Below are 27,378 nucleotides of genomic sequence, written 5' to 3'. Positions count from 1 at the left end.
ATATTTCTTTGTATTAATTCAATATATTATATATTATATTATATATATTATATGTCTGGTTGTGCTTCATATCATGCACGAGGACTGGATATTACTAATTAGTCGTTGTATTAATTTCTGATCCACTTATATGCATACTAAAAAGATTTTTCTCTTTCACATTAAAAGTAAAATTATTTTTTTTTGTAAATGTAGTAGTTAGTATGACAGAACTTTTTTAACTTAGCAACACCGGTACAATTGAAAAAATAATTGTGTCAAAAATTGCGAAACCGTTTGCATAAATGTGTTAACAATATGGTAAATAGACATATGCCTTATCAAATAGCCTCCCGTGTTTGTTACTATTAATAGTGTATAGTTGTAAAAATGGTGTATTTTTATGAAAAAACTGCTTGCATACCACTCGATACCAGGGCTTTGATACACTATCAGTCACCATTTTAAAAAGAGTAAATTTAAATATATAGGACCTACATATTTAATACTGGCCTTATGCTGTTCATGAAACAAACAAAGTGCTGGCGGTGGTGCGGCGAAATTAGGGCATACGATGTGCCCCACACTTTTTTCTACATTCACGTGTCCAGCAAACAGGTGCACCGGGTTAACATTCACATAAGACAGCGGTTCTCAACCTTTTAAGCCCTGCGACCCCTTTTTACAATCACCAACTCTGCAGCGACCCCCTTCCCCACACACACATACAGCAATAGAAGAATAGACAAAAACAATACATATTTTCGATGGTCTTAGCCGACCCCTGGCAAATCGTCATTCGACCCCCAAGGGGGTCGCGACCCACAGGTTGAGAACCCCTGACATAAGACATTACTGTAAAATAGTGCCCATCCTATGGACCGCGGGTCATATCCGGACCGTTACTCGGTGCTATTTGGCCCTCGAAACATCAGCTGAACGTGCACAATGAAGCAGCAGTGACTCGGTTCCATTCGATGCGCTGTAAAAGAGAGAGAGAGAGAGAGAAAGAGAGAAAGAGAGGTTGAGAGAAAAAGAGAGGTTGAGAGAGACAGAAAGCGAGGGGTAGAGAGAGAGAAAGAGAGAGAGAGAGAGAGGTTGAGAAAGAGAGAGAGAGAGGTTGAGAAAGACAGAAGGAGAGAGAGAGAGAGAGATTCACTCACTGAAAACAACAAGGGCAAGCGATGTGCACGGAATGAAACAATTCTCGTTGATTTCAAACCACGTGTTGACACAAAACAACAGCTACTCTCCACTGAAGGAAATAAACTTCTTTGATGTTTCACACGGAGTGGAGAGTGCACATCGAAATGATTTAAATCCGGGAACAGGTAAATTCTCAGTTCGTTTTTACTGCCATTTTAATTAGTCATTCATTAAAGCCCTTGAATCTAGTAAATAGCTTGGTTGGGCTGACCTTGATTTGGAGTTTAGAACATGCATACACAAACACATACACGCTTTCTTTTCTTAAAAAAAAATAAATTCGCATGTGGATAAATAACAAAACAAGCAGGACATTGTATTACCGGAAAATCCTTAAAGGTGTTTTTAAAACTCAAAATAACAATTCACCTAGTCTGCATTCTTTTCAAAAAAGCTTTAATGTTTAAGCTATGTCACTCACTTTTTTTCTCTTATGTGTGTTTGATTACCGAAAAACCTACAGATTGTCCCTTTAATTTTCTGAAACCATAAAAAACGTGAAATTTGCATTTTAGATTAGTCCAGCATTTATATAGCAAGATTATGTCTTAAATAATCCGATCAAAAGGATAAGAAAAACATTTAAAAATAAACACATTTCAAATAAATTATCTGAGGAGAATTACTTCACATTTAATGCTTATATTTCACTCCTGTAGGATATATTTCACTTTTTCAATTTCAACCAAAATAAATAAAAACCATTAATTAATTAATTATATTTTAAATTGATTCATGTTGTAATAATGTTTTTTTTTATATATATTTTATCATTCTTTTCGAATTTTGTGCACCTGAGACATCAAAAAGCATTCTATTTTTAGATTTAGAAAAATTGTCTAAACTTCAACTTGATCCGAGAATGGGGAAAGGGGGAAATAACGAGTTCAAAAATTGTACCAGACAGACGAACAGATTGAGTTGATATAAGCTTTGTAAAACACGTGGCCCCTATCATTAGAGGGAAAGAGTGGAAATAGCTTCTTGACTTTAGTCTTCTAAGTTTGTTTTCTCTTTGACTTTACACACTACACATGTGTTGACTACAAGAGTGAGGACAATGCTTGACTTGTTTGTTGGTTTTACACGTCTTTTTTGGTGTTATCTTCATTAAGATAATTGCATCCTAGCCCAAACCTCCCGCAGTTTAAACCCGAGATGATTGTTCAGAGTTCATTCCACACGACCAGGGGCCATTCCGCTTGTATCAATTAAACGCTAAATTTATTTCATTTCAAAGAAATAACTTTAAGACTACTCGCCGCCATATGATGATTTTATTGGTAGGTAAACACTAAACTTGTACATTCTTAGTCTAAAAGCTAGTAACATGATCTATGCCCTCTCCTTGTTATTTGTTAGAGATGTTAGATAACATAAAATACAATAAATTGTATCGTTACTGAACTTTTTTTTTTCTCTTCCATCTTAAAAAAAAAATTCATCCTCAATTACACGGATGAACCTCTCCAAAGCATGTTTTTAGATCCACTCAGGTGCACTAATTATAACCATGTGTGACCTTTGTTTGTTTTTATGTCTCTAAGTAAATTAAATCCATCGACAGACACTGATGAGGCATTTTGATAGGCCTACGTGTATTTACAGCGTTGTTTCAAGGTCTAATCGAGATCGACTTTAGATATATGCAAAACATGCACCTGCACAGAGCTGCCTCGATGCCAAGGGTTGACATGCCGATAGAATAATGTCTAATCTTATTAAATGTCAAACGGAAATGGAAAATCGATCGCTAGCGCAAGACGTCCGAGAAAGTTGCTGTTTAGTTAAGAGATGGAGCAGTGGTGGCCGAGTTTGTAAAGTGCTTGACTTCTGAACAAAGGGGTCTGGGGTTTGAATCTCAGTGAAGACTGGGATTTTTTATTTCGGGATCTCCTTTTCGTCCACTTAACTATAATTAGTTGTAAAAAGTAAAGGCTGTTGGTAGTTGTGCTGGGAACATGACACTCTCGTTAACCGTCGGCCATAGACACAGATGACCTTCACATCATCTGACCTCTAGATCGCAAGGTCTGAATGGGATACTTTACTTAGTATCATCAGTGTGAGATAAACTGGTTGATCTGGTAAGGTGGTGATCTAGTTTAATAGCTAATCCTGTCTCACTAGTATGATGATGTCAAATTACAAACATATTGTAATAACTTAAGTGAGGCAACTCAACGAGGACATAGACGTTTATTTACATAGAGACATGACAAACACAAAGGGCATCTGCCTTGAGTACAGCATCTCCATATTGGCTCTCTACTTGGGCGGAAATCGTTAGTCTCTCCTAATGTCAACATCCGACTTGCTTAGTCACAGATAGTGCGCACCTTCTTTCTGCACTATCTTGGATGGCGGTGCGCATGGCAAAGTCATAACATTGCCCCCGTCTTAGCACTTTTCGTCCCGAAAAGAAACACTGCAGCTGAGGTTTGACAGTTCAGGTGGAGGTCGATCCGTGGGAGCCACAGACGGCAGGGAGCCTGTTGCCCACGATGCCATCTGCACAGCATTCCGCGGCCGTCGCTTCCTCTTCTTCCAGTTGGCCAGTCTACGCTTGAGACGATGTCGAGGTCGCTGCTTCAACCTCATGACGATAGTTGCTGATGCCAGCCAGATGACACAGGGAGAGTTAGTGGAGGTCATGGTTGCCAGCCACGTAACACAAATGGATGTTGTGGTGATCACCGTAGATTCCAGGGTTGTTGTTCTAAGACGTTGAGTCAGCGTACCTTTTCCATGGACGTCTCGTGACACAGTTGTAGGCCCACTTGTAGCCATGGTTTCAAGCACATAGTCTTTCTCAGCCTCATCTGTAAGGTATGCCCATGAAGCATCCTTGTAATGTTCATCCACCATTACATCAGGTTTTGCTGGAATTAATTCACCACCGTTCAAGTCATTCTCACTGAAGTGAGCAGAAGTACAAATTTCTGTCAAGTTCAGATCTTGTAGCTGGTTTTCTTGGCATGGGCACTTTCCCCGCAGGACGCCGCATATACAGTTCATGTCAATCGCCTGGATGCAGTTGCCAAGTATGGAGTTCTCTCTTATGCCGCTGCCAAAGTCAAATTCGTTGTTTCTGTCTCGGCCATGGTTGGGGCCCGTATTCGCAATTTCACTCGACGACATCAGAGGCAAGGAATCAGAAACGGTCTTGAGGCTTTCATGGTTTGAGTTCTCATCAAAGGTACTGACAGATAAACAGAGGTCTTTAAGGTCCACAGCAGAAAGCTTGGACGCAGACCCAACGTTGTCTTGATCTGTCCGGCTCACCGAGATACTGGTAACAGGTGCAACAGGAACAAACACTTCAGGCACATAAATTTGTTTCTTTCCTTTCGATTTGAAACATACCGTTCAGATCGTCGAAGCAATCGTCGCCACGTTTCTCGCCTTGAAAGTCACCCCCGACAGACTTGCCCACAACACAGTCACAGACGGCGCTCCAATCCCCAGCGCCTCCATCACCACTGTTTGTGCAGCCACAGTCCTGACCAGGCAACTGCTCCTTCCCTAACGAGTTTATTCCTCCTTTTGCTTGCGACACAATGTTATCACTTTGATCTATTTGGCCTTCTACTGGCAACACACTTTCATCTACTTTGTTCCACATCATGCTCCTCATCTTATTCCTAATCATGTTCAATTGTTCCTTAAATACATCCCCACAGTCTTGGATCTTGCCCATTACATCAACAATCCCAGGCTCAATTTCAAATTGATAGGTCTCCGGATCTTCCTCTTCATCGATCAGAGCTTGCCCCAGACGAGCCGTGAGCGTTTCTCTGCTACCGACAGGTTTTAAACCTCGGTCTCGAAGCTCTTGTCTTAGCTCTTTTATCAAGAGCTGATGCAATAGCTTGAGCGATGCCATAGAGATCTAATCCTACCTCCTCTCGTTGAGTTGCCTATAAATCCCACTTCTGACACCAATTGTAATAACTTAAGTGAGGCAACTCAACGAGGACATAGACGTTTATTTACATAGAGACATGACAAACACAAAGGGCATCTGCCTTGAGTACAGCATCTCCATATTGGCTCTCTACTTGGGCGGAAATCGTTAGTCTCTCCTAATGTCAACATCCGACTTGCTTAGTCACAGATAGTGCGCACCTTCTTTCTGCACTATCTTGGATGGCGGTGCGCATGGCAAAGTCATAACAATATTTTATCGAAGTTCAAACTAAAGTATTTGGAATCCAAAATGTGGTAAGACTTTGTCTTCAATCAGATCTTCTTCTTGTCACCATTCCGTCCCTATGCGTGTCTCCTCATTCAAACGTTGTTGGTTTTTTTTTTACTTCCTGTCTTAAACAAAATATTTGATCCTAATCTACAAATAGTACCTATATAGATAATAGTATACCTTCAGCCCATTTCCCAGTACATCATACATAAAATGTCTATACAAAACCCATTCAGTTTTATCTTTACGTTTTTCTCTATTTCTACCTGCAACGCTTACATTGTCACTCTGTATTTCTTTTCATGTTTGGATTTTTCTAAATTTTTCGACCTCTTCCAATCGTCATCAAATTTTGCATACAAGGTCAAGCTCGATGACAACACGTTAATTCATTTTTTAAAAAGATCAGGGAATTAATAATAATAATAATAATAACATTAATAAATAATTAGTGGTAATTAGTTAATTTTGATTTATATTGAAAATGTACTAAGCAAAGGGGAGATAAGTCGTAGGCAGTATGTAAACACTTACAATACACACCTGTGTGAATTCTCTTGGCGAATGGTAAGGCTAAAGTTTGACCCATACAAGTTCAATGTTTGGGTCACAAACCTTCTTTCTGACTATTACATTGCTTGAGTTGTGGATAGTCATTGAAAATTAGTGTAAAGAAAGACGACAAAATAAATTGTTGAAAAAAATAGATAAAATAAATATAAAACGTTTTGTATTAAAACACACTAAAATACAGTAGAAAAATAAAACAGACGAAAACAGCAACAAAGCAATGGGTGTGATTTTCACTTTAACTCATGCTAAACGCACTCAACAATTTTTTTATATTTTTATAACTTTTATTTTTATATTTTTATAACTTTAGTTTGTTATTTTTATAACTTTTATTTTTTTTTATTACAGTGTGTTTTAATAGAAACGTGGGTTGTTGTTTTTTTCTAAATTTATACTATTTTTAATTGTTATTCTTGTTAACTGTTCCTTTTGTTCTTCATATTTGTGTAGGTGATAAATAGAACTAGTACTGTGCATATGTGCATGTGCACTCTGTGAATGTGTCTGAAGGTGTACATTTAGAATAGTACACAAGTTGTTGTCATTAAGTTTGTAAATGAGCTTGACTTTGAACAGCGTTTATTTTTATTTTTTCTGCATCATGTTTATGCTTGTGAATTTGTTTATGGGGTTGTCATGGCAGCACAAACCAACTTAACTTAATGTTAAAGGACATCACACGATTGTACTGTTAGACTAGATCCGGTCACTGAACAAGCGATGATCAATATCACTCTTAATTATCCCTCTTAGTAGATTGACTTTGTACTTTTTGTAAACCCAAGTGTTATACATATTTTTACAAGGCTTATATCAACTCACTCTGTCTGTCTGGTAAAAAGTTTGTACATGTTAATTCTTCCACACCAATTCTCGGATCAAGTTGAAACTTTGCACAATTAATTATTGTCAAAGACAAGGCAGAAATCATTAAAAAAAAAACAATTAGTCGATTAATTACTGGTAATTAATTATTTTGTTTGATACCAATAAAAGAAATTAATCCTTTAGTATTCACAAATAAGACTAAATATGTAGGGTTTCGTCGCCTTAGATAATTTGAACACGTAATTTATGCAGCACCCATTTTCGGATGAAGTTTTATTAATTCCTGTTTTGTTAAGTACAATAAACAATTGTTCAAAGTTTCAACTTGATCCGAGAATAGGTGTTGGAGAAATAACGGGTTCAAACTTTTTACCAGACAGACAGAGTGAGTTGATATAAGCTTTGTAAAAAAAAAAAGTTGCTCCCCGCGATAAATTGCTTCACGATTGTGATTGAAAGCAATGGGTTCTCTTTTGCACAAGGCTTCGGTTAACCTGTGTTCTGTTCCATTTCCCATTAGCCAGTCAGCTTCACTGGCGGATCCAGGGGGGGGGGGGGGCGGTAGGGGCGATCGCCCCCCCCCACTCGGCCGACCCCCCCCCCCCCCGAAGGGAGGGGGCGGACGAATTTTAGTATAGAATTCACACAATTTGTATACGAATTCATTACTTATGTTAATAACATATACTAAGTATTTATATTTCAACCTATTTTTAGATTATTTCGCCCCCCCTCTAGTATGTTGGCCGATTTGGTGGGGTCGGGAGGGGGCGATGGTATCAATCCCGCCCCCCCCCCCCCCCATAAACTTTCGAGTGGGGGGGCGGTCCAATTTCTTTGTAGAAATCACAGCTTGCTAACAGAATCAATTACATATCTATGTGATTAAAACTTGTTATTGATATTTTAACCGATCTTTGTATTATGTCGTTCCATGTTTGCCAATTTATCTCTACTGCCCTTCCCACCTAAACCTTTTGAGGGGGGGCGGTCTTACTTTAATGGAGAAATCATAGTTTGTGAACAATATTAGTTGAGTTAATATATAGATTTATATTATGTCGCTCGCCTTCTTGTATCTTGGCCGTTTCGGTGAGGTTGGGGGAGGGGGAAATTGCATGTACTGCCCTCCCCACTCTAGCCCTCTGAGTGGGGGGGGGGGCGGTCCTATTTTTGTGGAGAATCATAGATTGTGAACAAAATTAGTTGAATATCTATATAATATAAACTACATATTGATATGTGAACTCATTGTATATTATGTCGTACCACACTCTAATCTCAAATTTTAACATTAGTAAAATTTAAATGAAAAAGGGTTGTACCAGGTGGGAGGGGCGATTCATGCAATCGCCTTTCCCCCATCGGACAAACCAATACTTTTTCTTTTTATATTACAGTTAGGAAATTACAAAACAAAAACATCTGTCACTAATATAATTTATATATACTATAAATTAAATTCTTACATCGAGTCGCCACACCCCTATTCTTTAATGCCAAATGCAATCTTTAGCAGAAATTATTAAAGGAGCGAGGATTAATCGTTTTCACTCTACCGCCCCTCCCATTTCCAGACAGAGTTTATGTAATTTCACATGAATTTATCATAACTATTTTAAGAAAGACTTTGCATTCAAAAAATTAGAATTCAAACGAAATTTTTCAGTATAAGAGTCACGATTGAGATGAGTTCTAAACCCAAATCGTTTTTTTCATAGTCGCCTTTTTCTAACCTTTACTCAATCTGATATTTTTCTAGTTAAATAAATTTGGGACTATAATTCACAATTTATACTTTGATTTTATTGAATATTATTTATCGAATAATTTTTTTTCGGCGGAGATCCTCAAAGCCAAAATCTAAATATGTGGGGTATCTTATCTTTTCAAGGAACAAATCGGATTTTTTGCAATGTATTAAGGGCCTATACATTCATATTAGAATATTATAAGTACAACATTATTCAAAAGGTCCTTTTTTAATAGTATGAATAATGAGTTTTAGGTCAGGAGAATACGTTTCTTCTGTGAAGTATGCAAGAAAACTCTTTTGGCGGCGGGGCTTCGCCCCGAACTCATTGGATGAATAATGAGCTGTAGATGTCAGGAGAATGCGTTACTGCAATGACTAATGCAAGAAAACACTTTTGGCGTCGGGGCTTCGCCCCGAACTCCATTGATAAATAATGAGTTGTAGATGTCAGGAGAATGCGTTTCTACAGTGAAGAATGCAAGAAAACGCTTTTGGCGGCGGCCGAACTCCACTGATGGATAATGAGCTGTAAATGTCAGGAGAATACTTTTCTGCAGTGAAAAAAGCAAGAAAACGCTTTTGTCGTCGGGGCTTCGCCCCGAACCCCACTTGAAAACCTTATAGCGATGCCCCAGTTGTTTTGTTTTTCTCCAAAGGGTTAGAAATGCTGCTTTTTAAAAATTCTCATATATATATATATATATATATATATATTATATATATATATATATATATATATATATATATATATATATATATATATATATATATATATATATATATATATATATATATATATGCACGTTTATGCATAGGGTTAGGGTTTACTGGGCATTAGGGTTAGGGTTTGGAAAAAAATCGCCCCCCCTACTCAAAAGTTCTGGATCCGCCAGTGGTCAGCTTCCTTTACATATCAGTAGCCCAAAGATTGCCACGAGGGGCCGTGAACCAATGATTAACGACATGCTAGTTAGTAGATCTAGTTTTTATCTTTGAATCGCCCTATTATATCTGCAACTATGTAACCATCTAATATAACCGTTTGTTTTTGGCCTACTTTTAGCGTTCTCGAGGCAAGTCATCTGGACAGGTCACATAGGGTCGCCTGACTATCAATTAGTCATTTGAGAAGGAACAGAGTTGTTTACTCATCGTCTCGTGACCTCTTTTGTCGTCTGAACCTTTTTAGCTTGAAATCGAACTAATTTTAGACCAAACAGGGGAAATTACTCATAACTATAACAAGAAAAATGTCCGAAAGTCTACCGCATTATATCTACTTACTTCTTTTATTTAATTGTTCTAAAAAATTTAGTGGAGAATCCTTTAAAGTGGAGGCATATGTAAAATTAGAATGCTTTTTGATGTTTCAGGTGCACAGAATTAGGAAATAATGATAAAATAGGCCTATACATTAAAATAAAAAAAAAATCATAAAATAACATCATTGTTAATCATTAGTATGAAAATCTCAAGCAGAATATACAACTATAGTAAATCATACTTTAAAAAAAAAGCTTAAATTAAGTGTACATGTATCAATTAGTTTGGATCAGTCTTATAGTTGTATGCACAATGGGCCTACACTTAATAAATCCTTGCGATTAGAAACATTTTACCTGTTGTTTTTGTTTAGCTTCTAGCTTTCTCAATGCCTGGACCAGTTGGGAAAGGGGGAAGGAAGAAGGGAGTATTTTTGTGTTTATATCATCGTTTTTTAAAATGCATCAATAAATGTTAACCCTGGCATCGAGTCCTCAAGGGGACTAATTCAACTTATACCACCACATCTGTCAAGTACGATGTCTTTCCCTTGTTCAAGATATATACTAAATGATTTATTTCCCTTTTTCAATATCAACCAAATTTAATCAATTACCACTAAATAATTAGCTAATTGGTTATTTGTTTGACTGATTTATGTTTTGTTAAGAACAATGACTAATTGTGCAAAGTTTCAACTTGATCCGAGATCGGGAAGTGGGAGGACTAAAGTGTTCAACATTTGTGCAAGGTTCAAACCCGAGACCATCAAGACGACAGTTCCACACAACCAGGCAGTAGATGTTTTGTTCTTCTATGAATTTATTAGAAGTTCCCCCTTTCAGACCGATATATGGGTCGGATGATATTAAGGTCATCTGTTTCTTTGGCCAACGGTTAACGAGCAGGGTATCATGTGGCCAGCACAACGACCAACCGCTTTTACTTTCCCCAACTAAAGTCAGGTGGACTCAGGGGCGCCCTAGAAATCCCGAAATTCAAAATCCAAGTCTTCGAACCCCAGGACTAAATGTTCAGAAACCAAGCGCTTAACCACTCAGCCACTGCGCCCCACATATATTTGCAGATAATCTCATTTTGTTGACAGTGTAATCAGTGTAGTACTAGAAGCGTTGCTGATCTCACACCGTTGACAGGCTAGTGATGTAGATTGCAGTACTTGAAATTTAGATTTTCTTTGTTATAGATATGTTAAAGATTGTAACAGCCTTGTGATCTATCACAAACGATAAGATTCCGTTGTGACACTTATTGCAAATTTTAGCAACACTGCATAAAAAAAATTCAAATAAGAATACTTTAAAAATGTATGTATATTCTTAGAATCACCGTTACTCTATGTGATATCCCTAAAATTTTAAAAGACTCCACCCAAGCAGACGTCTCAGCCTGGACATTTTGAAGACTCCGACACTGAGTGGTGTATCCAGGGCCGGTCCTAACAATTGCGGGCCCTATGCGAAACGGATTGCGCAGGGCCCAGTCTGGGTAGGGATACGGATGATTAGTGAAAATTAAGATTTAGATTAGAAAATAAATTCGAGTTTGCATTTTATTCATTCTTTAGAAAATCACGATACAAAAATATCGCTTTTTGATTTTTTTTTAAAGAGATCGAGAAAGATTTAGATCTATATTTATAAGCCAGCGACTACTAAATGAAATAAAGCAAAGGAAATTCCTTTTTTTTGTTAAAATTGGTTCTATATTATTTTTTAAAATGAAAGCTGACAATGTCTTTGTTTAACGCACGTAGAATTGGCGTTTCCCATAATAATGACACCACAAAACGACAATTTTGTCTATTTTTCAGATTTTCACGCATTTTCAGAAGATTTCCAGGAACATGGAAAATGAGGAAGCCCGGGAAACCTGTTATAAGTTACAAATGGTTATGACGGTTTAATTTAAAAATGTACACCTGGGCGGGGCCCACTGCGGCCGCATAGGTTGCAGTGGCCTAAGGCCGGCCTTGATTGTATCCCTCTTACATCCAGAGTCTCAGCTTTGAACTCTGTCAACTCTAAACGACATGTTAATTTTGTTAAAACAATGTCAAACTATAGCTGCAACCAGGTCACAGTTCGTCAAGTACTTAGCAGACGTCTGTTTCCGCTTACGTCGTGTGTCAGTGGTGGTCGTTGTTTACTCAGATGTTTATCTGCACACTGGTCTAGCTGTCTATATACACTTACAAACCAGCATTCTTTTTTTTTTTCTCTTCGCACTCTCGCTGGAAACCGGATATAAAGTTAATCTCCCTGGATTCTAGTTGATATTATCTTTCAATGTAGCACTGATTACCCCCTGAAAGCTGGTCACAAAGAAATGCGTCAATAAAATATCTTCCAATCATTAGCATATTTGGACTATATGATTGTACAGACAAGCATTAAAAGAAAAAATAATGGCCAGGGGCTCGAGGGTACATTTTCCAGAATTTTCTTTTAGGATTTACAGCGAAACTAGACGAATGGCCTTGACCTTGGGGTTTTTAGTTTCACGAACTGCAACAAGGATTTTAATAGGTGTGTCTGAACAAGGCGCAATAAAATAGTCACCGTGAAAATGTGTACACCTAGTCATTTAGGCGAAATATAAATAAAATATACACCCTAGCGGCCTTCATGTTCTCCCTTATGCCAAAACAAAAATATTTAAAAAAAGACATCATGCGTTCATACAGTCATGTAAACAAAGATACTATTTATTATTTGTAAATGTTTCTACCTAGACCCTAAAATGGAAACAAATGCTTATCCGATCATGATCTGATCGTTATTAAGTGACTTTCATATTAAACTGTAAGGGAAGAAGCCTTGAAACTTAGAAAATCACTCTTGTCTTTTTTAGAAAAGAAATGAAATTTAGTTTTCAAGGTTTAGTAATAATGCAATCCTTTTTTGCGGATTTTAAATAATTAATCACATAACTAAATAGTCACGCAAATCTATAACATAAAGCTATTTCCTGTTAGTTTCCATGCTTGTTGATTTTAACCATCTTATGATTTTAGATTATATAGTTTAAAATGGATTGATTACCTATATCTTACTAGATCTAGATTATGTATCTAAAAATTGCAAAATAATAATTATGAGACAAGACTGCTCTTTTTGTTCAATGTTTAATTACTCGGACTACTAGATGTAGATTTAAACCATAGACTAATATATTACACTAGACTGGAAACCGGAAATAAATTCTTATCCGCGACTGATCGATTCACAGAATTTTATATATAGTGTTAAGGCCTCCGCGCGGTGTTGATTCTTGACAATATGTCTAGTGTAGATCTGACTGGAAGTAACACTGAACTCAACTACTTAAGTAACACCGGCGAAAGGCCGAAACAATCAAATATGCAGTCGACGCTGATATGTTGTTCTATAAAGATATTTAATACTCAAGAAGGGAATCGTCCGATGTCAGCTTTGTCCGTAAATCCGTATATCTATTGTACTCAAGTCTACTACTCTACAAGAAGCGTCTTCTTTTAGCGTCGCTTAGAGCGTTCTTGTTTTTTAACCAACTTTACGTCATCGTCGCTAAGTAAAACTTTACCCTATTCCCGAAAAAAATAACTAATTCCTAATCATGTCATAACAATAGAAATGTTTATGTACGTAAACTCTTTTTTAAGCTCTAAGGGGAATCGCCCAAATCAATATTTTCTGTCTTAGAAAACTAATGATCTTTAGTTTTCAAAGTTTAGAAATAAATGCAAAATCATTTCTCGGATATTTACTCAAATATATGAAAGAAAGCCATTTCCTGTTTGTTTCTAGATAATGATTCAAAAATCCTTGATCGAAATAATTCATGTTGATTTAAATCATCTTATGTACATTTAAATAGATTGATTACCTATATCTTTCTAGATTATGTATCTAAAAATTGTAAAATAATAATTATGAGACGAGAGTACTCTTATTTTTGATGTTCAATTTCTAGATCTAGATCTAAAAATTAAATTATGTTACATAGGTTAGGGTGGAAAAAAAAACAATAACTTTACTTCTTTTAACTACTTTACAAAACAAAGCCTTGATCAACTTTCTAAAAAATTTTCACGACATTTTTTGTAGTGCTAAAAATGTCCAGTCTAGAGTAGTATATATAAGTCTATGCTCCATGTCCAGTCTAGAGTAGTATATATACGTCTGTGCTCCATGCCCAGTCTAGAGTAGTATATATAAGTCTATGATTTAAACATTAAATTATATGTTACATAGTTTAGGGTTAAAAAAAAAGCATTACTTCTTTTAACTACTTTTTTTAGTTTTTTCACGGGTTTGTGTAGTGTTATGAGATCTCCATGTCTAGTCTAGGTATATTATATATAGGTCTGTGGTTTGTACATTATTTTATTGATGATGGCGGAATAAATGGTTGTTTAAAACAAACTACTTATTCGTCATCATTGGTCTCCTTCACTCGTACAACGACTAAGGCTCGTCTCGTAAAGCATTTTTTCGTGTGACTGTAGAGCCTTGTCCTGGGGAGACATTCCCGTCCACATACAACCCAGGTAAACTATTAAATGATATTTTTGTTTAGAGATTTCAATTTCAAACGTGCAAACATTTATTAATTAATAGTATGAATGCATAATTCAAACGTTCATAGATGTAATATAAACATTTTAGACTTTAGGGTTTACCCACTTACTCTTCATTAATTTAATTCACACCTTTCTATTTCACAAACAAAATTTTATGCATAGGCTACACCTTTATAATAAAAATACTTCCGAGAAAAAAAAACAAAAAAAGTATATAAGGGAAATAGCCGCACAATTACCAGCAGTGCTATTAATACTGCAAAATTTATCTCCATTTGTATACATAAAATTAATAAATTACCACTGATTTACTAGCTAATCGGTTGATTTTTTTTTTATTCATATGTTGTCATTGATAATGAATAATTGTGCAAAAGTTTCAACTTGATCCGAGAATGGGAAGTGAGACAAACAGCGTGTACAAGATTTGTACCAGACAGACAGAGTGCGTTGGTATTAGCTTTGTTAACAGGTGACATTAGAGTCATTTTTTATTAGTCATAATGAATGAATCGTAGGCTTACATGATTCATAGCGCATCCAATGTTATTGCTTTGGATTTCGGGATAAAGAAAAAGAGGGAAAGAAAAAGAGGGAAGGGACATGAAAAACTTTTTTTTTTAAACCAGACTAGAGTGCACATAGCAAATGTTGTTAGGTTCAAGTCTTATTGATTGGAGGCACGTACCTATCTCGTTCTTATAGTCTCTTTGAGGGAGCCGCCCCTGCTGACAGGTAGGTTTGAGCACTGATAAACCTTTTCACGTCAACAACATGTTGATCGAAGCTGATGAACTCTGCCAACGGAATTGAATCAATACTCGAATTACGCCAATCGAGGCTGAAAGAGAAAAAAAAAGAGGGGGGGGGAGTCTAACGAATTGATAACAGAAAAAAAAAAAGCAATGATGTTTTCTCTGGTGGAATGGAGTGGTTTCCAGAAAGTGAGGTGTAACTTGTATTCTGCGCAGGACAAAGAAGATCTCCAGGATTTCTATACATAACTTTTACGACGGCATCTTTCAAACGGCGTAAAGTGGGTCGTATTAGCTTGAAGAGGAGATGGGGTTAAGTGTTCCAGTGGCCACATCGCGACAGATGGGAACTGATAGGAAAAAAAGTGAAAGGCTAACCTTGGGGACAAAATAATGTCCGGTAGAATTTCTTAATGAGTTTGACATTGCACACCATAAGCTTGCTCAAACGGACTTCATAGGACTGTATCAGCATATCCTACCAGTAACATTCACGCAAAGATGGGGAGGCAGTTCCCTAGCTAATCAGTCTCTCCACAGCGTTGGTGGTTCAATAATGTTAAGTGTAGGCTCTTAAACATCTGCTATTATTTAATACTTCTAATTACCAGCGCTTATAGTCATTCAGATACTTAATGCAAGAGATATTAAATCTATTTATTGGGTTCAGTGTTTCCAAGATTTCTGTGCCTTCATTCCGATAAGGTTATAGCAAGTTGTCCTACTGTTTAATCATTACAACTGCTAGAACTTAGCAATTATTTGTACAGTGAGCTTATGCAACAGTGAATTTTTTAAATCAATTTTTTTTAAGAGAGCGAAAGTGTAGCTATATTTCACTAAGATAGGTAAAAATATACAACTTTTGTGATAACACTCGTAATAGTATCAACTGTTAGTCACTACATATCAACAGACAGCAATACTATACAGCGTATAAATAGTGCTACACATCGTATCAACAGCTTTACACTTTGTATCAAATGTCATTAACTTCGTATCAACAGGCCTACTTTGTGTATCAATAGTACTACATTACGTGTCAATAGTGCTACACTGCGTATCAATCTTTAGATGAAATGTTTTAAGCATATTCTCTGGCCAGGGGGCCGAAAAGCGTTAGCAACCATTGGTATTGTTTGTACCTGACATTTCTTTCAAATTATACTCTACAGCCTCTACAGGTCAACCGAAGACGAAGATAGTCTTTCGTTGAGTATGAATTATTTTAAAAGTAATTCATGTTTGATTGATGCCACATTTATGTCGATTACATTCCATTACAAATGTCATTAAGAAAAAAAAATGAAGATGGCGAATAGATATAACGATTTTTCATTTTCAAACATACATCTTCAGGTAGCCAACGGCTACAACTTATTTTGGCGGGTTTTCGTTTGACACAAAAAAATGTTGGTCATCTGTGTCTTAGTAGTCTGTAACTGTATGACACTGTCATCCTTCCTAGTGGCACTACAGCCTTTGAAGAGCCCTAGTCTGCATCAATACATGTTTCCATTCAGATCTATCCTGAGCTTTTCGTCTCTAAACTCTCAGATATAACTTGGCCTCTACACCGTCAAGCCATCGTACTCGTGGTCTGCTTTTGGGGCGCCTGCCTTTTTTGTTTTGTTTTTGCTGGTATACTATTTTTGCTCCTCTGTTCTCAGACCTTCTTTCGAGGTGACCTGCTGTTATGGAGTGTGTGTGTGTTTCTAAGGTGACGGTGAGAAGAAGTTAGCGATTGGTTGGTGGCTATGCAGTGAAAATGATGATGAAAATGAGCTGATATGGCGTAATGCAGGTGTTGAACTTTGAAAGGGTAAAAACGTGTGTTTTTGTAGTTAGTTTTTTGTTAAAATACCATTTTATATTATATTATTACAAATACATTGTACAAATGTTTGCTCTAATCATGTATTGTTGTTCTCCGACTAAAAGAACTACGCATACTAAGAGTTGCGATGACATGGAGGCCAATACGAGGAAAGCGCAAGCAGGGAAGTCCTCGTATAACTTGGCGCCACACTTTCATGGAGGACCTCAGAAGAGTGGACACCAGGTGGGAGGAGGCTTCAGACATTGACAGTGACAGATCTTTGTGGAGACAGCTTGCCGCCCAATGCGCCGAACGGCGCGGGAGGACCTCAGTAATTAAGTAAGTAATGCACCATTGTAAAACAAATTTCATCATGGATAATAGAAATTATTATCATTTTTACTATTATTATGTTAGAAATGAACGAGTATGCATTCTCTGGCACTGCCAAGGTCGGGTTTCGTTAAAGAAAGACAAATTCATTGTTGTCTTTTTATCGGTGTCCACTGAGAAATTCTCTGGTGATTTGGCAGGTTTGCAACAGTACCGCCCTCTGACAAGCAAAGAGAAACCTCCTAGGAATGTTAAGGGCCTTGAAGGTATCTGTGAGGTCAGTTGTCATTATCCCCTTGGTTGATATAACAATGGGGTATATTGTTATTTTAGATAACTTCCATAAACGCTTAATCTCCAAGCCTAGGTTCCCATATTTATTTATTTTTTGCTTTTCCAGCTCAGTTATTCTTATAGTGGTACGACGATGTCAATAATGGTAGCGTTTTTTTTTAAATCAATAAACAGCAGACCAGGGCGATTAAAATCTACCATTTATCAGTCAAAGTAGGCCTATCCCAGTACAATAAGTGATCAGTTGACTCGAGAACCTCTTGTGGCGAGTATTTGTAATGAGTAGTACACTTCTTAATCAAATTATGTGTCAAAGCCAAGTGTTGTATTAAGTTTGCAACTTAGTTATGGCGACCTCTATTGCACTAAAAGTTCTATCTATTTAAATTCTACAATTTAAAATATTATATAAATATAATACACCCACATCGGTTTAGTTGCACTAGCAATCCGGTGCTACAAGTCAACGACCGGCCAATAACACCTGCCCAAAGTAATCTGTTTGTTCTCTAGATCTTTATGACACTGACATAGAGAACTAGATCTAGAATGTCTAGATGTTTGCCTATATCGATAAATATATATGAATGATTGATTTAGTTTTATTAAATGTCTGTGTGTCTTTTTTGGGTTCATCAAGTAAAATGACAATAATACAACAATAATAATTATGAACAAAAAAATTGTTGGAGTGTGCCGCCTGAGTTATGAAGGTCGATATAAGTGGTTGTATCCCCTTAGTCAGATAAGAGCGAGTGTGGCCAGACGTCGTCTAATGTGCTGCGTGGGATTTTAAGTCACACCCCCCTCCTCCATTTTTATTTTGCGCTGTCTGTCTGGTGATCACAGGGTTAGGTGCGGTGCACGGTGGCGGGCTTTCTCAACAGTTATTGTTACCATTACGTCTGGATTAACATTTAAACAGTTCCTTTCGAGGATTTTCTACGCAGAGGACGTAACGCGAAAATAGATCTAGATAGATCATTTTGTGCCGGTTTGAAAACAGACGGCGGGTTGAATGAACAAAAAAAAATCTGCCCTGCAGTCGATGTGCTCAAGTTGTGTCATTATTAGCAGACGACGTTCAACGGAAGCAAAACAACGGTCGTTTCAACATTGAACAAGTTTCACAATCTCCTTTTGAAATGGTTCTAACATCGCTACATGGTCAACAGCATATAAATCTAGTTCATGTTTAGTTTGTATTAGATCTACTAAATATATAGGGCATATATATAAAAAGGTAAGCTAAAAATGTTTTCATTTTCATAGGCCTAGACATTTAGTCTAGAATCACATTATTGTTCTAGATTTTCAATTTATAATTTTATTGGTATGTAGATTATATATATATATATATATATTAACACACACACATACTGCATCTTTATATATTCTCTCATGTTTAGTAATAATATTGCTTATATATAGATCTAGAATCTAGTTAGCTTATACTAACTTATAGCTAGAAATTTTCCATCGTTTGAGGGCCCCTGCATTTTGCGTAATATTTAATTTTTAATGTAAAAATACTCATTTGGGGTTCCTCTCAAGTGGGGGCCAGGGGGATTTTCAATATCTCCCCCTCCCTTCCCCGCCCTAGCTGCGCCACTGAGCAAATAGCACACATAATAGAAACTAGATCTAACTTCAAGTCATCGTTATAGATTAGGCCTAGATTTAGATTCTAGATCTAGAAATGTTTTCTTTTACACAAGAAAAGTTAGAGCTACATAGGTATAGATCTACATACCGCCAATTAAATTCACTTATTGTCATGAGAGATAAGATACAAGAGTTAAATTTATGCAGTTGTATAATAATTAGAAGAGTACGTAGACTCTATAGGTTCTATTTGTTGTTGTTCTTTTATGTACCTATTTGAATATTCGTTGCTTCATTGTATTAGAATGCCTAATATTAGCTAGCAAACTCTTCAAGGGTTCAAAAAGTAGGCTGACATGGGTGGAACCTGGACGGGTATTTCGAAAACGGCTCTAATGATTTTCCTAGAAATCTGACAGTTTGTGTAGATCTATATCTTTGGGAAAAAAATAATAATTTAATAGCCATTTAGTCAAAACTCTGGTTTGACCGTTATAATTGTTCAAAATATAATCATCTTTAAAACTAAATTTGGCTAATGTCTAAACTCGTTGGGCTCAGTGGGAATTTCCGCACGAGGCTCAATTGTTTCTTGGAATAAATAATTGAATAAATATACAGACGTACATAAACATGTTGCGCACCGCATTATCTAAAAATCATTTGCTGGACGTAGAAGAATTTAATTATGCAGAGCTCACTAAGACTTCTTTTCAGTAATGAACCATTACAAGAAATAAAAAGAAAAAAAAATCTCTCTTTTATGAAGCTGGTGGTGGTCTATAATTTCTCATATTTTTCTTGCTTCAATATTGCAAGGAGTTTCTCCAGTTTTTTAACAAATAATTAAATTTGTACTACCTTTACTATTTTAACTGTGAATAGACCTTGATTTTAATGATATGTCTGTATAGAATTTGGCCCTTGTTGTTTAGAGAGAGAGTAGTCCTTAAGGGACTGCAGGCACGACATGGCCTAAATTGTGCCGATGTGCCTAAAATCAAAATCAAATCAAATCAGTTTTTCCAGTAAGCATGCTCAATCAAGTTCTTCTATTATAGTCCATTTCTGTATAAGACGGTCTATTTCTTTATTCAGTTCTTACTGAATACAGTGAACATTTGAGGTGAGTGCGGGAATACCCACTAAAAGCGTGTTCACAATAGCCAATTTAATTTTAAGAGGATTATATTTTGAAAAAAAAAAGTATGACGGTCAAAAATTTCTGTCTGACCAATTAGCTAGTAATTTTTTTCCCCAAAGATTTACATAAATTGTCATAGTTCTAGGAAAATCGTTAGAGCCATTTTCGAAATCCATGTACAACTAGTGTCCGTCCGTCCAAGAAGAGCTTGCAAGCTAATAATAGGAATTGGAAAAATAATTGATTGCCATGATATTTATTAAGGAGGAATTGATGTTCAAAAAAAACATTTTTTTGTTACTTGTTATCCCTATCCCTTTCTGAATTATAACAGAAAGTAATGAATAGTTATATCATTTATATTCTAGAGAGACTTAATATGTAATATAATAATTGTCACTGATAGCTCTTTTGTAGAAATTTCCCTCCAATTTTTAGAAAAATAATTCGTAGAACTACATCTTTCTTCTTTCTATAAGTTGATGGCCCTCTTCTTTAGCTTTTTAATAGCTATTATTGCCTTCGTTTTATATTTTTAAATAACAAATAACAGTAACAAATCGCAGATATCTGAATAAATTATATTTCAAAATGTATTAAAGCGGCTGTAGTTTGAGTTAAGTTTTAGTAGCATTTGCTGTGTTGTTTTGTGTTGTTTTTTTTAAATAACAAATCGCAGATCTTTGACTAAATTATATTTCAAAATTTATTAAATCGGGTTTGAGTTTGAGTTAAGATCTCTATTTTACGTGTCAGCGTATTAAAAGGAAAACATTTTTATTGCTGTGTACATTGGCAATCCCTCGTGTGATTCTTGAGTGTTGGCCTACATTATGGACTAATGGGCGGAGCTTTAAAACAACTGTACACACATTTTTAAAATTGCTACCAGATCTACGTTGTAACAGAAAATAAAGAGGCAAGAAATACCATCTTTTCATGTGTTTCAGATATACATTGAAGACTCTTATACATGTGTATGTTGTTTTTGTTTATATAAATGTGTTGTACAGGCACACGCACAAGGCTATAAATAGGTGCTCATGTGATTACCATGTCCATGTTACCTCAATGTCAATCGGGATTGAGGCCTGACTTGATTTTCCTACCTTGGTCTACATTAAGAGTGAATCAGTTGAACCTGTCTAGTCAATAGACTTAGGACTTTTTTTTTTTTTTACTATTAGTTGGAACTAGTTCAACTTTCTTAAACGCCTGCCTGCGCCCCTAGCCTCACCTACAAGCTCTCATTCCCACCGTCTGTTCATTTCTCCCACCACTTGTTTCCCCTGCCTGTACGGCCCATACCATAAACGTCATTCACGAAGTCTTGTGGGATGGTTACAGGCAGGGCTGAGAAATAGTTGACAGAGCGATAATTAATAGGGGATGAATTAAGAGACATTTAGATCCACATCTAGATATTATTTCAGTGGGAGTGTATAATGGCGAGCGATAGGATCTAATCTTCATAATTAGAATACCTTGACATTTTAATGAAATATTGCTACGTGTCCCTAAATTATTTAATTGTAATTAAGGCAAGTTATTTTTTTGTCAACTTGCAGCGTCCTCTATTAATAATGGGCAAATAATAGGCGAATTCAACATAGCGCAAGCAGAGGCGAATCCATAAACAATCTCTTGACCATGCTAACATGAAGACCGAGCCCCCCGCCCTTTTTTTTTTCTTTCCAAGACTGGAGTTTTAGGCCCTAATGGTTATAATGTCTAAGCAGATCCTAATGCCATTGCCTTTGTTACTCATACTATTAGGCCTACCTTGATATATTTTGTTATCAGTGGTCTAGCATACTAAGAGTTTTATTTTTTTTTATTTAAGAAATCTTTTAGAAAAATATTTAGGCCCTGTTTTGTGTTTTTATCTATCATATCTTTACGATTTTTAAAAAATATAATATTTATGTAGCCATAAAATGATTTGAGAGTCACTGTAGAGGACTTCGCGTTACTCTATGTAGGGGGTCAACACGTCAAAAGAGGTCCGACATTAGTACAAGATTTGGTCTTGTGGTTATTAGATTTAGCGAACAATTAGAAGGGAGTACATACAAATGTAGAAAGTAGGTCAAGATTCGTCGCGACAGACGTCCGTTACCTTTTTTTCCCCCACTTGGCCTTACCAACAATTTATCTTGTTTTGTTTTTCTTTATTCTGTTAATTTTTTTTTCTTACAGTAAACAAAAAACAAAAAAAAAACGTCCCGAAGGCGAGCTGGGAGATTAGATAACAAAGTTAAGGATTAAGTTGCGTAGATTTCCTCACTAAGTTTCCGTTTAACAAGGATGTTATGAATAACAATGTGCCTTTTATTTCCTCGATTATTATCTCCTTTGGTTAGGCTGCTGTTTTTTTTTTTTCAAGATGTTATCTCGACTTTTTTTTTTTAATGAATGTGTTAGTGGTTGGTATATAAAGAGATTTCATTGTTCTCGTCTGCAGATTGTTGAAGTCTTCAGAGCGATACAGAGCGTGACCTGCTGTGTAGTGTTAGACACACCTTGTGAAAACACGTGGGATATCATACCATACTTGACCTACGTCAGTGAAGATTCGTACTGAGTCGAGAGGTTCATACTATCTGACTTCTACTTAGTTTCAGCTGCAAGCTAAGCTGTTTTGTTTTCATTATTTGGATTCATTCTTTCTTCATTGTGGAATCTGAACAATTAATAGTTAAAAGTTCAAACGTTTTAGTATTAATGTGGTGCGGAAGTTCAGATTGAAAGAAAAATGAAAAATTACCATTCTTTACTAATTGGCTTCATGAAGTTGGACGGCTGGCCGCGAAGTGGACTTAGTGATCGTAGCGCCGGTCAAGCTAGTCTGGCTCACTTGCCCGTGCCCCCTTCAACTGGTCACAAGTGTCACGTAATTACAGAGGAGTCATCTCACGAGGTGGAAGTGGACAATATCAATGAAATGCTTGTGGACAACAGTCGAATGGACAGCGTAGTGAAAAATAAACTTTGCCGAATGGACAATTGTGAACACGGGGAAGAAGAAGATTCGAACCGATTCGAAGTGAACTTAAATAATGCTAGTGTTGGGAGCAGGTTCTGGAACACTAATGAACTTCTTAAAACTTGCAGTTATTTGCCATCAGATCGTAATTATTATGTCAACCAACATAATAAAAAATATGACTCTAAATGGAACCACGATAGCTCAGAAATAAAATCAGGGCTTCTGGTCATGATTCAGTCTCAGAACAACTTCCAGGACTCTAGCACATCGACGTACACCTCACACGTGTGCACCCCCAATAAGACGCCTCCCTGCCTACGATGCCCGGTCCTTGTTCAAATTCACCAGAAAAGCTTTGAACGGTATGCCATCGTCACGCGCGCTGGTCACCAGGCCTCTGCTCCTTCCCTTTACTTAAAGCTGAAAAAGAGCAGAGTGACCGCATCCAATTCCAACCCATGTCAGTTCATCGTCACATTCGACAACGCCGATGGCCACTCCTACAGGTTTGAGGCCAGCACCAAAAAGAGCGCGGAAGAATGGATCAAGGCATTCACCAACAGCGTTCACAATTTCCCAATCAAAAGCAAAAGGAGCCAGGACGTTTTTCACAGCCTCGAAATACTGCCGGAATCTCCAGTGGAGTACGAGGAGCCGGTGGTCACGGCTCACAGCGTGTGCACCACGTCACGGTCGCCTAAAAAGAGGTTGACGCGGCAGAGTTCGTTGACCTCTAAAGCCATGCCGACACTGTCAGAATCTATAGACGAGGACGACTCCCAGTGCTGAATTTGTGTGATTTACTCTCCTTCCTCCCTCAAATTATTACCAATTCAGACACAATTTAGCCCTTAAAGCAACATTACAACGTATGCACTACAATTATGGAATACACTGACGAAATTACGAAGGAAATACCAGCACTATTGTATTCATCCAGTTTCTATCCTCAGGCTACAAGAGAGCATCCACTGATCATTATTGTCAATAAGCTCATAGAAAAGTGAGTGAATTAAAAACAAAACTCAAGACAAAAAATATAAAAAAAAAACGTTTATGATTATTTCATCACGCTGCTAAGCTAGCAATCGTTGTGCAATAGTGGAAAACAGTACTTGTAGAGAAAAGAACGGAATTGATTTTTTCCCCACCATCTTCCTGTGACTTGTTTCATAACTATTGATTCAGGGAGTGTTTACACAAACTGGAAGAAGAATGTTATGGATTGTCGTTTTATTTTTCATGCACTGTAACTGAAGACTGTTATTGTTATTGCTCAAGAGCCCACACAGATTCCATGTTTTTTTTTTTAATTACAGGAGTGTACTGTTTCCCCTCTAACCTGGTAGCATCCAATTAAAATTTTTGATTTTTTGAAAATCCGTTTTGTTTCGATGTAGAATTATATAGACTTGCCTTCAATTTAAATCTACTGTCTTTTAAAATAAGTAAAGATTTTAAAGAAACAAGAAGCCGTTAGCCTTAGGTGAATTAAACATTGACGATCCCTACGTCCTATATCATGCATACATTAAAAAAAATATATAGGGCCTATAATTTCAAATTATAACCTTCCCACATTGTTGAGTTTGTAATTTTGTTTAAATTTGGAAATATGAACACATTGTGTCAAGATCTGTGTGATTTTGAGTCACTTGAAAATAATCTTCCTGAAAAAACAAACGATCTCTTTGAAAACCTCCTAGCTATCTACGTCATCCAATAAAGAAATCGCAGGGACAGGAAGCAATAGTGTCATAAAGATACATTGCAACGTAAATGGGTGATGAGGATTAGGGTGTAGAATTAATGTTCTCTAGCAGAAACTGGTGCCCCTTCCTTTGAGACACTGAGTGACTGAAACTCAAGACCCATGCTTTCTTTGAGCTTCATTACTTCGCCACTGTTTTGATTACCTGTTGTTTTTTTTTTAGTTCTACTTAACACCTATTGTTTTTCGTACATGGCGGCAAACCTAAAAATAGCAAGCTTTTTGGTGTATCCGGTGTACACAATACAAGTGTGGATCAAGCTGTTTTTAAAACGTTGCATGATATTTTTTGTGTGCACATTTTAGCTCTGTAGAATCAAAAGTTTTGCTAAGCTCTTCTGTTTGTGACTTTCATTAAAAGGACAATTTCGAATTTCAACTTAACGTCCTTGACATTGTGTAGTTTATCGTGAATATTTCCAAAACACGTGTTTGTATGTGGGCAGCATACAGATATTTCCAAAACACGTGTTTGTATGTGGGCAGCATACAGATATTTCCATTCTAAGTCTAAACTTAGGACTAAAACCTACTTTTTTTCTATTTGTCTCTTCGCTTTCTTTTTAAATTAGGCTTGACATTTGTAACCACGGCCGCCTCCTTTCCCTGCTGTCCTGTTTGGGCTAGGAGATAATATTGACATGTCCTTAGGTACGTCTGAAACCTGTCTAGGTCAAGTCTTACATTTTTAATCTTCTTTTGAAATCAGCTCCATACTATTAAAATCTTTTTTTTTTCAGAATTGTTTTTTTTTTTTTAAAAAAAAGCTTCAACAAAGTATATAATGAAATAGTTTGACCCACTTTGTATGTATAAAAAATAGTCTAGTCGATTGATGATGTGCTTCCATATTTTGGTCCAGGCAGTATCCATTTATGTATAAATTTCCTTTTAAAAGAACCCTGATATTTCCACAAACATTCTTAAAATTGTTACAGTTGTTTATTTAAATTTCGTTCATTTCAGTTGTTGATGTACATACAGAGAGTGCTTTTGCTAATCATTGAAGCCATATCTTATTCATTTAAACGTACATTTTAAAGGTAGAATAACAGTAACACCGAATTATTTACTCGGTCTAGTTTTTTCTTATCTTTGGAAGGAAATGGGTCAACCAGATAAGTTAATTAGTAACATTGTTTAACTGTGTTTACCAAATGAATGATATATTTTCTTAGAGGCTGATGAAGGAGAGGGTGAGAAAGAAAAAAAAAGGTGAAAGTTTATAGAAGTCAATTTATTTGTGGAAAACAAAAAGTTTACATTCCAATATTTTAAGCCACAATACCTGGATGGTTGGGAAAACATGATTATCGCTCTCCAGATATGGCAGATGGTTCTTTGTATAGGATTCGAATTTGTTGCTTTAACGCTGTAAGATGCCGATGCAAACATACCCACACTCATTGCATGTTCCTTAAGAAAACTGAAACATTTAAACATTAGCTTACATATGATAAAACGTGCACTCAAACCAATTTGTAAATACAAAAAAATTTGCCCATTGTGATCGACCCACGCATATCAATGTTGTGCAAGAAATGCTGTACTATCTCATTATGTGATACCATTTCAATGTTTGTATATATGGCTTTAAACTTATCATTCATTTACACAGGTAATTTACACTTCTCCAAATATTTATATTCATACAGTGTACATATATAATGTGAAAAGCCAATGATTATTGGAGAGTGTTTTGTTATTTGTTAATTGTTTCTGGTCATTTGATATTGATCTTCTGGTCAACGCAAATAATTATTTATAATACCAAATAAAAGTCATTCGAAATAATTGGTTTTGTTTCTAATTATTTTATCTAAATACGTGGTTTAATTTTTAAAATCATATTTATCTTTGTGTCGAAATTGCTGAAAAATTAATAAAATTTGTTTTAAAGTATGGAATTTATTCAATAACAATTCGGGCACGACATGGCCTAAAGTGTGCCTATGTGCCAAAAAGCTCAAAACTCAATAACAATTTGGGCACGACATGGCCTAAAGTGTGCCCATGTGCTAAAAAGCTCAAAACTCAATAACAATTCGGGCACGACATGGCCTAAAGTGTGCCCATGTGCTAAAAAGCTCAAAACTCAATAACAATTCGGGGCTGACATGGCCTAAAGTGTGCCCATGTGCTAAAAAGCTCAAAACTCAATAACAATTCGGGCACGACATGCCTAAAGTGTGCCGATGTGCCAAAAAGCTCAAAACTCAATAACAATTCGGACACGACATGGCCTAAAGTGTGCCGATGTGCCAAAAAGCTCAAAAT

The 27,378-nt window shown here is 36.4% G+C and overlaps 1 protein-coding gene across 2 annotated transcripts; it reads left to right on the top strand.

The window, feature by feature from the left end:
* Window positions 1-1,176: 1,176 nt before the first annotated feature.
* LOC106066439 (uncharacterized) lies at window positions 1,177-26,895 on the top strand. Of its 2 annotated transcripts, XM_013225461.2 has the most exons (4): window positions 1,177-1,310; window positions 16,817-16,968; window positions 17,088-17,304; window positions 22,806-26,895. In XM_013225461.2, exon 4 carries the CDS (start codon window positions 23,097-23,099, stop codon window positions 24,117-24,119), a length of 1,023 nt encoding a protein of 340 aa, XP_013080915.2. In that variant the 5' UTR covers window positions 1,177-1,310; window positions 16,817-16,968; window positions 17,088-17,304; window positions 22,806-23,096; the 3' UTR covers window positions 24,120-26,895. The 2 variants fall into 2 exon arrangements, with proteins under 2 accessions (XP_013080915.2, XP_013080914.2); XM_013225460.2 differs by lacking the exons at window positions 1,177-1,310; window positions 16,817-16,968; window positions 17,088-17,304 and adding an exon at window positions 18,411-18,835.
* The last annotated feature ends 483 nt before the right edge of the window (window positions 26,896-27,378 follow it).

Source organism: Biomphalaria glabrata, chromosome 8 (genome assembly GCF_947242115.1).
Source record: "Biomphalaria glabrata chromosome 8, xgBioGlab47.1, whole genome shotgun sequence".
NCBI classification, from domain to species: Eukaryota; Metazoa; Mollusca; class Gastropoda; family Planorbidae; genus Biomphalaria; species Biomphalaria glabrata.
The sequence above is the reverse complement of the archived record's forward strand: the minus strand, read 5'-3'. Positions and strand labels throughout refer to the sequence as shown.

Bases quoted from the DNA above. Each gene is read 5' to 3' on its own strand.
- LOC106066439 (XM_013225461.2), top strand. From the start codon at position 23,097: ATGAAAAATTACCATTCTTTACTAATTGGCTTCATGAAGTTGGACGGC.